Source organism: Oryx dammah, unplaced genomic scaffold, assembly GCF_014754425.2.
Source record: "Oryx dammah isolate SB20612 unplaced genomic scaffold, SCBI_Odam_1.1 HiC_scaffold_4, whole genome shotgun sequence".
Taxonomy (NCBI): domain Eukaryota; kingdom Metazoa; phylum Chordata; class Mammalia; order Artiodactyla; family Bovidae; genus Oryx; species Oryx dammah.
This window is the reverse complement of record NW_024070188.1, coordinates 60,377,014-60,389,848: the sequence shown is the minus strand read 5'-3', so window position 1 is coordinate 60,389,848 and position 12,835 is coordinate 60,377,014. Positions and strand designations below refer to the sequence as shown.

Genomic DNA, 12,835 nt, shown 5'->3' with positions numbered 1-12,835 from the left:
GGATATTGTACCACAGTGAGAACACTGAGCTGAGAGATGGAAGCCAGTGGAAATTCATCCATAAAACAGGAAGTTGCCCAGAATGGATGACTCAGTTGGGTTGCCTTGTCCTTACCCCAACAGAAAAATGTCCTCTGGTTCTGCCCTAGGTGACTGACCAGCTGTTACATCCAGGTGCTCCCATGCCTTCTGGCTTCTGGCTGGTTCTACCAATGGGGCTTGGTAGAGATGGGAGGGATGCACTGTGCTGTGCTTAGTCACTCAGTTGTGTCTGCCTCCATGGACTATAGTCTGCCAGGCTCCTCTATCCATGGGGATTCTCCAGGCAAGAATACTAGAATGGGTTGCCATGTCCTCCTCCAGGGGATCTTCCCAACCCAGGGATCGAACCCAGATCTCCCACACTGCAGGCAGATTCTTTACCATCTGAGCCACCAGGAAAGCCCAAGAACACTGGAGTGGGTTGCCTATCCGTTCGCCATGGGAACTTCCTGACCCAGGAACTGAACCGGGGTCTCCTGCACTGTAGGTGGATTCTTTATCCACTGAGCTACCAGGGAAGTCTGATGGGAGGGATATGGGGATTTAACATTAAGGCTTACCCTTGGCTCTCCTCCTGTGAGGATTCCAAAGGACATTGCTCCTCTTAAAGGCTCCTGCTTACAGAAATTCCCTGGTGGTCCAATGGTTAGGACTTTGTTTTTTCACTGCCAAGGGCCTGGGTTTGATCCCTGGTTAGGGAACTAAGATACCACATGCCGTGTGATATGGCCAGATAAATAAGTAATAAATTTTTTTAAAAGGGCTCCTGTTTTCCATGACTCTCCCCCGCCTTTAGGCCTGCATTCGTGTGCAGGCCCTATGATTGCTGTCCTCCTACCCACTGCCCACATCCATGGTATTGGTACCCTTGTAAATGAACTCTCTTTGCCTTATCCCAATTTAAATGCTTCTGGAACCTTGACTGATTCTAGAAGATTCTGAACTAGATTCTGGAAGATTCCTGCCAGCTGTCACTCAGCACATGATCATCTGTGAACTTGGGTTGCCTGTTCTTTCTCCAAAGTTACAATTCTTGAATTCTTTAAGTTCAGATGGTGTGCCAGTTATTAACAGAGGAAAGTGCTCTGTGTTCACTTCATTTTCCTAAAAGTATAACTACTGTCCACAATCAAAAGTAAGACAGAAGTCAAAAGTAAGTAAAATAAGGGCACAGCTTTATTTCACTACAAGGCAGTAAATACACTGTCATATCAAAAGTTCAGTACCAGCCATCTTGCACCAAAGGTTCTTAAGGCAGCAACTGGCTATTGACCCCAGCTGCAAACACATAGGTTGTGTGTGGCAGTTCTGAGACCATACACTTAAGGACTCTGGGGAATGCTGATTAAACACATAAGCGCTGAATTAAAGAACAGTCAGGCTGAACTCAAAACAAAACACAGGACAGCAACAACACAGATCTCCCAATAAAGAAGTGCAATGCATCCTCTTATAAACCAACAAGAACAAAAAAAAAAAAAAAAAAAACAAGAAACAACCACAAATGCAAAATCTCCCAAATAAGTTTTCCAATGTATTACAAAAGGAAAAAAGTATATATATATATGTGTGTGTATATATATATATATATATATAAAATAAAAAAGTTTGACAATACTAGTGCATAGTCAATTACCTAACACCAAGTTTCTTTTCTCTCCCTCCCAAGCACTACTGCCCTTCTGATACTAGCAGCATGTCTACAGGCTAAGTCCATAGCAGCAAAACACATTTTTTTTTCATTTGGCATGTACAAAATTAAATTACTGAATAAAAATATAATTTTTTTATAAAACTATTTCATACAGTAATAATTTTTAAAGCAAGCTAACAACAACAAAAAAAACCCTCATAAAATGGTTTGGTACAATAAACGTACCTCCAATGTTATTGACCATAAATGAGCATTTACAATATTGATTACTTATTCCACGGTGTGAAGCCAACATTTATAGTAATGCATTGTGTTTAGTGATTGAGAAAAGTGAAATATTGGAGTACCTTTTTGTGCGTTAAATTTCAAAAACCTCATCACAGAAAAAATACTGGTCTGTTGGATCCTCTTAAAATACAGATAAATCATTTTATGTTTTTTTTTAAAAAAAATCTGCATTAAGATACTTAACCACTGACTACAATCCATGACCTAATAATTTAGGTAAAACTGTTAAACTTATTAATTAAAAAAAAAATCCATTTAGTTGGGTGAAATCTCATACGATTTCACCCACCTAAATGCACTTGGTGCTGCTCTCAACTGTTGTACCACAACAAAAATAGGCTCTTCTCCCATTCATGAAAAGTTTCATGTAGAGGAATGCTATATCCCAAGTCAACTTGAAGTGTTCTGAAAACCATAATGCTTGTCTGCCACCGTCTCACATGACCAGAGTCCGGGTTGAGAAGGCGTTCACGTATTTCCGAGGCTGACCGGAAGCTGTCATCTGATCGTCTGTCTTCCCACAGGATGCAGATTCCCAGGCACCGTTACAAGGCTAACGGTAGGGGAGAGAGAGGGTAGGGGCAAGGTCAGACTGGGAAGCACATGCTTTAGCCCAGGGATGGACTCCCAACCCCACCTGGCCCAGCAGGAAAAAATGCTGACCTCCAGAAAGCAAGTAGGAGACACGGGGGAGCCTTTGTCAGATAAAATCTTCACTCTGACAACCAGGAATTCAGCATTCTTAAGTGATATTAATTATCAGAAATTGTTTGTCGTGAAGAGAGAAAACCCACTCCAAGCAGTATGATAGGATCCAGCTGTATCTTCATGTTTGAGTGCTTTTTGTCTATTAGCAGATTTTACAGACTTGGAGACAGGAATGAGTCCGGTCCCCCACATACCTAAGGTGAGCTGTGGGCATTTACTCTTTGAGCGAACTGGTGAAGAAGCTCCCATAGGTGCTAGAATTGATCAACATTTTCTAAACACAGTACATATTTTTAATCAAGTTAATTACATTTAAATTTAGTTATGAATATTTAAATGTACCAACTAAAATGGATATTGATCAATTAAATAGCAATTAATTAAGTAGTATCTATTTATTAGAATAGCTTACTTTTTAAAGACGCATTGAAAGATACAGGATGGAACTAATATCTCACAGGCAGCATCCGGATCCAGATTCTTCACACACATGATCTCATTTACACAGCACAGCCACCCTGGGTGGGGGTTCATTCTCTCTTTAATTGAGCAGGAAATGGAGACTCAGAAAGTGCAGAAAACTTGCCCAAAGCCAATCTATGGGGAAGCTGTGGAATGGTTTTGAACCTGTGTCTGTCTCCTGCCTAGCCCCAGCTCCTACCTGCCCTCCATGTGTGCGTGTTTAGTCATGTCCAACTCTTTTTGACCCCATGGACTGTATGGAGCCCACAGGGGTCTTCTATCCATGGGACTTTTCCAGCAAGAATACTGTAGTGGATTGCCATTTCCTCCTCCAGAGGATCTCTCCGACCTAGGGATCTAACCCCGGTCTCCTGCGTCTCCTGCATCCTAGGCAGATTCTTTACTGCTGAGCCACCAGGGAAGCCATCTGCCCTCCATGCGGCTTCAAACCAAAATATGCAATATTTGTACAAGGCCTCTGCTCCTTAGAGCCTTAAGTTTGCCCTACTTAGCTCCCAAGAGTATTGAAGATGCTTACAAAATGAATATAAATGAACAGGATTTAAAACATAGATAAGGGTGGGTCACCAAGAAATGTGGAAAAAATAAACAATACAAAGATGAGGTGAGATTTCGATTCAAAATACTTGCCATAAGCCAAAATGCACCAACAAGATGTAAATCTCAAAACTAACTCTGAGCTCTCTAGCAGTCAACGCAAAGAGGGAAACAGAAACACAAGCAGTTGTAACATTTGCTGTCCATAAGCTCAAAAGTAAGCCAGTGGTTTAGAAAAAGCACAGCTATTCCTAGTATTTATATTCAAGTGGGATGTGTCTCATGGACAGAAGAAGAATAAGAAAAAAAAAGCCCTCTGCTCTTTAGAGCCTCAAGTGTCCCTCAGGACAGTGGTCCCTAGCACCAGGGATTGGTTTCATGGAAGACAGTTTTGCCATGGACCATGGACAGGGGGATGGGTTAGGGATAATTCAAGCACTCTACATTTACTGTGCACTTTACTTCTATTATTATTACAACAGCTCCACCTCAGATCATCCAGCATGAGATCCCGGAGGTAGAGACCCCTGTTTAAGAGACAAAACCAACATCTGACACTGGTAAAGTGATGACAGGCAGATGAAAGGTCTGTGGTGCCACAGCCAGATGAAGAGGAGATAAGACGCCAAGGAACAGCCAGGGCCATGCTCTAGGCAAAGGGCATGAATAGGCAGGATTGAGGTCGACAGGTGGTAAAGAGGGTAACCCACGTGGCAAAATAACATGAAAGAGTCAGGAAGCTGCAATTTGTACATTGCTTGTGGGAGGGACTGGGAGACAGAGAGGAAGGAATAAGTGGATTAAACTTGAGTACCACTCATGTTTCTAAGTATTTTGCATGTATCATCTCATTTAATTCTCACAAACACCTGTGGATTAGGTAAGGCTCATTACATCTGTTTTACAGAGCAGGCAATTTTACAGGAAGAGAGAACTTAGGCAACATCCTTAAAGTCTTCCAGCTAAGAAGTGATGAAGTAGGAATGTGAATCCAGGCTCTAATGAGTATAAGTTGCTGCTTCATTTAGAGTTCTTATGAGTGGGAATTGTGTGGTCTGGTCAGCAGGGCCTTAGAATGCAGGAAGAAACACTGAGATGAGGTGTTAAAGTCATCAGACTATTTTAACAGAGAAGTAGGATAATTCTGAATGAATATGGTGTTTGTATGGTGATGGGACTTCTTTGCCTAGGGTCTGGAACAAAGTTTCAGCGACATAAGATTTACAGTGCCATGTTTCTAACTTGTAAACTTTCACAGGCCACAAACTAGATTTCCCAGTTTCTGCCCAATCTGTTGTGCCATCTCACTGCCAACATAAAGGCACCATCCAAGTTTACACAGGCTCAGAGGCTGAATACATAACTTGAAATACTACATAAGCAAGACTGATTATCATAATATTTTCCTGTAACTGTGAATCACAAAACGACAGGACAAAGATGACATCCGTTCTGGGCTGACTTCTGATACTGAGTCACATTTAATGTTTTCTAATTAAAATCACCAGGGTAGTTTAAGCATTCTCTGATACAGTTCTGAATAAATGGTGTTTCTGTAGTTTGACTCATTGGAAAAGACCCTGATGCTAGGAAAGACTGAAGGCAAAAGAAGGGGCAACAGAGGATGAGATGGTTAGATAGCATCACTGACTCAATGGACATGAACTTGTGGAAACTCCAGGAGACAGTGAAGGACAGAGGAGCCTGGTGTGCTGCAGTCAGTGGGGTTGCAAAGAGTCGGACATGACTTAGCGACTAAACAACGAACTCTAGTTTGAAGGAAGTGGATTAAATATATATATATCTCTGGTGTAAATCTGTCCATTCAAATCCCATATTTTAGTTTAGTTGATTGCTCACAAGTTGTTGCTAACATTTTTCAGTGCAGCACTGGAACACCAAAATGACACAAGAAACCCAATTAACAAAATAAAATTTAATGGAATCATGGTAATTATTGAGCTTGTGTTTGTAGTGACACACATAGAACATATATGATAATGTGACATATAACAACAACGTGACATCATAACATATGACAATGTGACATAAAATAACAATATGACATATAATAACTACCATTTGAGAGTGAATAATTAAAGATGATGGCTGTCCACCATGAGTACTATGCAGGGCTTAGAATCAATGATGTACATAGAACAAAGTACATTGATAATAAAATCAGATGACTAAAAATGATGTAGAATATTTTAATATACTAATCTTATATGTAAACATAAAATAAAGATACACACAAAACTCAAAAATGTATGTTTTGAAAGAATACAGACAAACAAATGAGAGGGAAAGGAGAATAAAAGTGAAAATGGAGGTAAAAGTGAGGAGCAAGGAAGAAAGGGTTGTTTATGTTTTTCTCTAGCTAAAAATTTTTCTACTTAGCTATGCTTCAATTAATACAGAATAAGTTTCTATATTAAATGAAATTAAGTATCTTAAAGTACCATATTAAAAGAATCTTATGCTTGCTTTTGGACTTTCCAGGTTGGCTGTGTGGTAAAGAATCTGCCTGCCAATGCAGGAGACATGGGTTCCATCCTTGGGTCGGGAAGATCCCCTGGAGACGGAAATGGCAACCCACTCCAGTATTCTTGCCTGGGAAATCCAGTGGACAGAGAAGCCTGGCAGGCTACAGTCCATGGGGTGGCAAAGAGTTGGATACGATTAGCAACTAAATAACAACATGCTTGCTTTTACAATGCCTCTTAGTAAAAGTCAGATTCTGACCCTTGACAATGATACTTAATTCAGAATTTCCAATGTCTGTTTAGGAAAAGCTAATACAATTATCACCCCCTAGTATATTTTCAACTTGAATGTCATGTTTTGTTGGCTCTCCCAGATGGCTCATCATTTTATTCATGTTTGGCTCTTCCTCCAGGACCAGATATTTAAAACAAGATCAATACAAAGAATGTACCCTATATTTTAAATTAATTTTTTGAAAAAAATTCAATCAGCCTCTCCCAAGTAGAAATGAAATTTATGAAGAAATAAATCAAGTTAACTGAAATATCCAAATTTCAGAAAGCAGAGCATTTCAGGGGCACCTAAGTCCTGAGGCTCACAGCCGAGAGCAGACAAGATGACTTGGAACACCTAAATCTCCCAGTGTAGACAGACACCAGGACACAGTACCCACTCTGTGCAAGAAAAACAGACTGGAACAAAAAGGCGAGCATTGAGTGGACAGTTCCTTTTCTGCATCATGAAAGTATAAAGCTAATACTTTTTACAACCATGAACAGAAAAACTGGTCAGAGCAATCACATACCTACTTCACGAAAGCAAAGTAAGAGCAGAAGGTCAAGTAGTGGGTAAGAAAAGAAATGTTGAAGTCCACCAGCCAAAAGGGCAGCTATCTCTTCTTGCGATTTCTTTCTCCCTCCTTACCTAGAAGCCTTGGGGTCCTAGGCCAACTTTTCAAGCAGACAGAATAGTTTTGACAAAGGAAGATTAAATGTCTTCATGCTAGAAAGATTTTTTTTTTAAATACTGTCAAATAGATCCTTGTGCATCCTCCTTATTCCCTCTCCTTAAATGTTAGTTTCACTTACACTAAAGAATTGGTAAGAATTTCTGCACATTGAATCCTTGTTAAATGACTAACCCATGGTGCTGTTGCAGACATGTCACTCTACCCTAATTCATTTCAAAGTTAATAATCCTGCCACACATCCTCCTCCTCTTGCCCATGAGTCATCTTACTTATCCACGATGTACCTTTGATCGCCCCTGGGCAGAGATGAACTGTAAACAGACTGTCAGAGCTCTAACTGGGATATCCTGCTGAAGCACTTTAAATAAATACTCTGATCCTCGGCAGAAAACTGAAGAAATCAAATGAGATAAAGCCATGTCCACAGGTGATTCTCTGTCAGAATTAGATTATCTTCATATTTTTCACTAAGAATATGAATGGTTTTTTTCATCACGCTAAACAAGAACCACTATTGTTGTGACATTCATAGAGCAACTTCACACAATAACTGCTGATATCAACAGCCTTGGCAGAGTGTGCAGTACATTTTACAAAGCTCTTAAGAAACTTGTGTAAGTCATAAAAGAATGATTTTGTAAAACCAAAGCAACTTATAAGATGGTTTTACATTTTTCTGTTTCATTTTTTAAAATAATAGCAGACATAGATGGTGTCCAAAAAACTTAAGAATTATTTGATTATTCCATTTAATCTATCCATAGAAAAGACTTTTAAAGTGAAAGTGAAGTGAAAGTCGCTCAGTCATGTCTGACTCTTTGCGACTCCATGAACTATAAAGTCCATTGAATTCTCTAGGCCAGAATACTGGAGTGGGCAGCCTTTCCCTTCTCCAGGGGATCTTTCCAACCCAGGATCAAACCCAGGTCTCTTGCCTTGCAGGAGGATTCTTTACCAACTGAGCTATCATGGAAGCCACAGAATTAAAATTCTAAAAATCAGAACTCATTCTCAAAGAGGCATCTTTTAAAATGGATTCATTATAAGGGATAACATAGAAATCTTTAGTTGTATCTTGAAAGTCAAGAATAAACCTGAGACGAAGGGTCACTGAGGTAGTTAGTCGTTATCAAACTTTTCCTATGCATAAATGCTGCACAAAACAATCAAATAAGCCTAACTTCAGGATTGATACATTTTCATAGAAAAGAACCCTAAAAGTTAAGGGATCAAAGGTGCAGATGGTGCTGGTGGGTACCCCATCCACCAGTGCTTCCACATGCCACCCAGACCTAAGTTAACAATTACTATGAAGAACGGCCTTTCTCCAAATTTGGAGTTTGTCCCCATTGTCTCTAGGGATCTTTCCATCTTACTTGTTGACAGATTTCCCAACAGTTTTAATCACATAACCTCAGGTGTCACAATTTTTTTTGGAAGAAAACCCCTTTCCTTAGTAATGTATTAGTTTTAACTATTAAGATTAAAGCAAGTGCCAATTAAAGTGATTATACCTTTGTTGGCCCAAGGAAAATCCAAGATCACAGTGTTTACCAAACCCAACCATACAAAAAAAATCCAGCTCTTATACTCTCCGGGGTAGGGCACTCTGAATTTGAGCTCAACTTTCCTTCCTCACTCATTTATAGCCTTTCTAGTTCATCTCAAAACTATACATGGCAAAGTTATTTTTTATAAGATATATTAAAAGCAGTCTGCTGAAATATTACTAACAGCTATATGAAACCTTGCCAGGGCAAGTGGAAAAAAAGTGACCCAAGGGAGAACTAAGTGAACACAGAGGTATCCAGGGAAGCAGGTCAACAACAGCATACCAACACTAAGAAATGCCTGGAAAGATCTATGTCACACAGAGACGGACTGTTTCTCTGTCTGTTGACATGCCAACAAGAGCAGCAGAAAAATAGAGAAGACCAGTAAATCAGTTGTTCGATCTCCATAATACCGAAGAGATCTGACTAACTTTTTTTCAGGAATCAGTTGAATCAGCAATCTCTTTTGGTGACCCACTGACACAGTTCTGCCAGAGTGGAAGAAGGAATGAGAAAGAACGTGTGAGAGGAAATAATACACCTCAGTGCAAGTGGACCTGGCTGTTGGTGAAGCCTCCTTGCGTACGTTTCTAAGGACAGGGATTATCCAAAATAGGTACCACCCATGTACACTGGCAAGTGTGCTGTCATTTTGAGAGTAATATTATATCCATTTGATCTTCACAGCAACCCTATGTGATACATGGAGGACAAACTATAGTCCCCAATGTACAGATGAGCATTTTCGTTTGAACTAATTAAAAACATGCGATTAGAAATTGCGGAAGTCTGGATTAGAACCCAGGTGCCTGTTGTGTGCGTGCTAGTGTATTACACTTCTTAGCCATGCCGATCAAGCAAAAAGGGTTTGCCTCATTGTTTGAAAAATTCATAAACAATCCATATGAAGTTAGGAGCAATCCAAAGCACATGCAACTGGAAAAATGAGTTTTAGCTGCTTGCAATAATACTGTAAGATTCTTTGATACAGTGCAAATGTGTTCAAGTATTAATAGCTTGAGAAATTTACTTAAACTCACTTTTAAAAAAAGTAAGGCGAAGACAAGCCAAGTCAGGAAATTAAAATTTAAGGCTGTCACTCTGTGGTTACAAAAAAGAGGAAAGAGAGTGAGTAAAAAGCATATGAGCACATCTTTTATATTTGGGTTTTAACAGGAATAAAAGAAAATTATAATTTAAGAGAAAAATACACAAGTTCAGAGGCTTTTAACTTAAGTGTAGTTTCAGATGTACCAATGAAAATGTTTACCTTAGGAAATGTTTATTGGCAAAATGTATTTATTTCAAAATGTAAAGCAAATCGAAAGCACAGGCAGTTCTTTTCTCCTTACTGAGGGAGTTCTGTGCATGGCACGTGTGTGTGTGTGTGTGTGTGTGTGTGTGTGTGTGTGTCTGTCTGTCTGTCTGTCTGCCTGCCTGCCAGTCTTGGGCTCTTTCAGAGTAACTTTCAAACATCAGGATCCAGAAGGGTTCCACAGTGAACCTGTCTTTTCCATCCCAAACTGCAAGTATTCTAAGCTGAATATCTATTTCCTCATTTGTGATCATTTTATAAGCTTCTAGACTCCATTCTCTACCACCATAGAGAAACATGGAGAAAATGGCACAATGATCTGAAAATCTCACATATTCTGAGCTACCTGAAAGACAAATATCAAAAAAGTCTCAGAACATTTTTATTGAGTCCTGTCCCTGTTTGTTTTTAAAGTTAAGGCAACTAAAAAAAAGAAGAAATCCAACTATACTATTTTGCAGCTGCTGCAAATTCCTTTTAAAAAAAATCAAGCATAAATAATTTAAAAAACAAATATAACATTGTTTGTGCATAATGGCTTATACTTGCCTCTAAACATTATAGCTTATGGACTAGGGGATACATGGAAAGCTCAAGCTATTAAAATTATTTGCTTCTCAATGACAACCCACATAACACATGGGCATATCTAGCAGCCTGAGTTTGGTCCTACATACCATTTCCCACTAAAAGATCATAGCACCTTGGGGAAATGGCTGGTTCCAAGCAGAGAGGAAGGAAATGTAGCTATTACACGTATTCATGTATAAGCAGGGCTTCCCAGGTGGCGCTAGTGGTAAAAGACCCTCCTGCCAATGCAAGAGACATAAAAGACACAGGTTCAATCCCTGGGTAAGGAAGATCCCCAGGAAGACAGCCTCGAAACCCACTTCAGTATTCTTGCCTGGAGAATCCCGCAGAGAGAGGAGCCTGGCAGGCTACAGTCCATGAGGTCACAAAGAGTCAGACACGGCTGAAGTGAGTTAGCACGCACGCATGCACATATGTAAAAGCATATCCATTTACACATGCATTAGACTCTTAACTATAAAATCCCAATATTGGGGGCCTCAAAAAAATAACTTCTCTGTAAAGTGTTGTGGGTATAATTAAGCCAGGGATCATTAACACTGAAATGACAGAACACAGAATCGCACTGTTAGTTTAGTCTTCAATAAACTTTTCTTGTACCTAAGCAAATGTATTTAGTCAGTTAGATGGACAATCATTTGCAGTATTCAACTGACAAACATTTCATATTTTAGAAGTATCAGAATTTTAAAATATTTTAGGAGTCAAATTTAGTTGTTTTAATTAAATGCACTCTAACAAAATGTCTAGGTTGTTTGGATAAAATCCCATTTAACATTTGATATATTTATTAAAAGTACAAATTATAAAATTTCTAGATTACATAAAGTACTGTAGGTGCCGTTCACTCTTAAAATGAATTAATTATCTATTATAGCAAGTTATTAAAATATATTTGAGTGGTGTACATCAGTAAAACCATATAGTGTATATGAAAGCACTGACTCCAAAATCAGCTTGTGGTGTCAATTATTTAGGTGGGTGGAATTGACAACTGTTACCTTCACCATTTGATGTATATAGGTGGCTTAATCTCAGTATACAATGATAGAATCTGAAGAGTACCAAATATGACTCATTGATATGCTAGAAAATACAGGTTAATAAAAACAGAGCTACTACTTAATACTGAGCTTCAAGGATGAGGAATGTTGGGTTGGCCAAGAAGTTTGCTTATAAGATGTTATGGAAAAACCTGAATAAACCTTTTGGCCAACCCAATATTTTCATTAAATAAAATATAATGATAATAATGTTCCATATTATTTTTTTAATTCAATAGCATTAAAACATTTAAGGTAAGAATTAGCCAACCTATTTTTATAAACACCGATATTGTTGCCAAATTTTATATAATACATATTTGATATCTGTACTGTGTTTGGCTCAATATATTTTATATTTGCATAAAAGTTTAGATTTAGGTTTTGCTGAACACTCTGGTTAGGCCAAAAGCTTTAGGATTTAGTTTTAGGGAAAGAACCAGGGGTTTTCAACTTCATAATGATAACTGTCCCCAAATATATTTACATGTTGCAATTTAGCACTTAGAAGGCACTTTTTCATACTACTATAAGTCAGATCCTAGCCTAGGTTACAAAATTACACAAAACAGCTTAATTAATGCACTAATAGCACTAGCCAAATCCTATCTTCTGGAAACCCAGGACCAAAAAATTCAGGGAGGAAGAAGGCAAGAAAAACAAACAAAAAAAGCGTTTTCATTCTGAATCTAGGAGCAGATCTAGGTAAAATTTTGTAATGGGTGACCTTTGCATTCTTCTACTCTCCTTTCTGGGTTCCGCCTTATGCAGAGTTTGTTGTTCTCCTCATCTCCCAATTCTGTGCCATATTCTGAGTCTTCTTCACACTTCTACCCAGGCTTGATCAACTCAGGAAAGACTCTGGATTCCCTCAAAGACTGTCTTTCCCTAGCCCACACTCCAGTCAGTGGTCACCTTTCATCAAAGCAGTTGGATCAGACAGAAGCCACAAGGAGAGCAATCTGCTGGAATTAAGACACAAAGTGTGCCTACAGCCCTTCCAGCTGTATTTGCATTTCTTAAAAATAAAGCTAAGTATCACAAATGCTTTAAAGGGGGGAGTTTTAAGATTCTCATAATTTGGAGAGTGCAGACCTACTGCAGTGACAAGAAAGCCCATCCAGGAACTGGACACTCGTTCAGATCATACCGTCTCATACGGTG

The 12,835-nt window shown here is 38.9% G+C and overlaps 1 protein-coding gene across 5 annotated transcripts in view; it reads right to left on the bottom strand.

Moving 5' to 3' along the window:
• Window positions 1–1,196: 1,196 nt before the first annotated feature.
• Window positions 1,197–12,835, bottom strand: part of MYB (MYB proto-oncogene, transcription factor) — a 34,374-nt gene continuing 22,735 nt past the window's right edge. For all 5 annotated transcript variants that reach the window (XM_040239278.1, XM_040239280.1, XM_040239281.1 and 2 more), the window contains one exon: window positions 1,197–2,537. In XM_040239278.1, coding sequence (XP_040095212.1) covers window positions 2,421–2,537 — 117 coding nt within the window. In that variant the 3' untranslated portion in view covers window positions 1,197–2,420. The remainder of the gene's footprint in view (window positions 2,538–12,835) is intronic.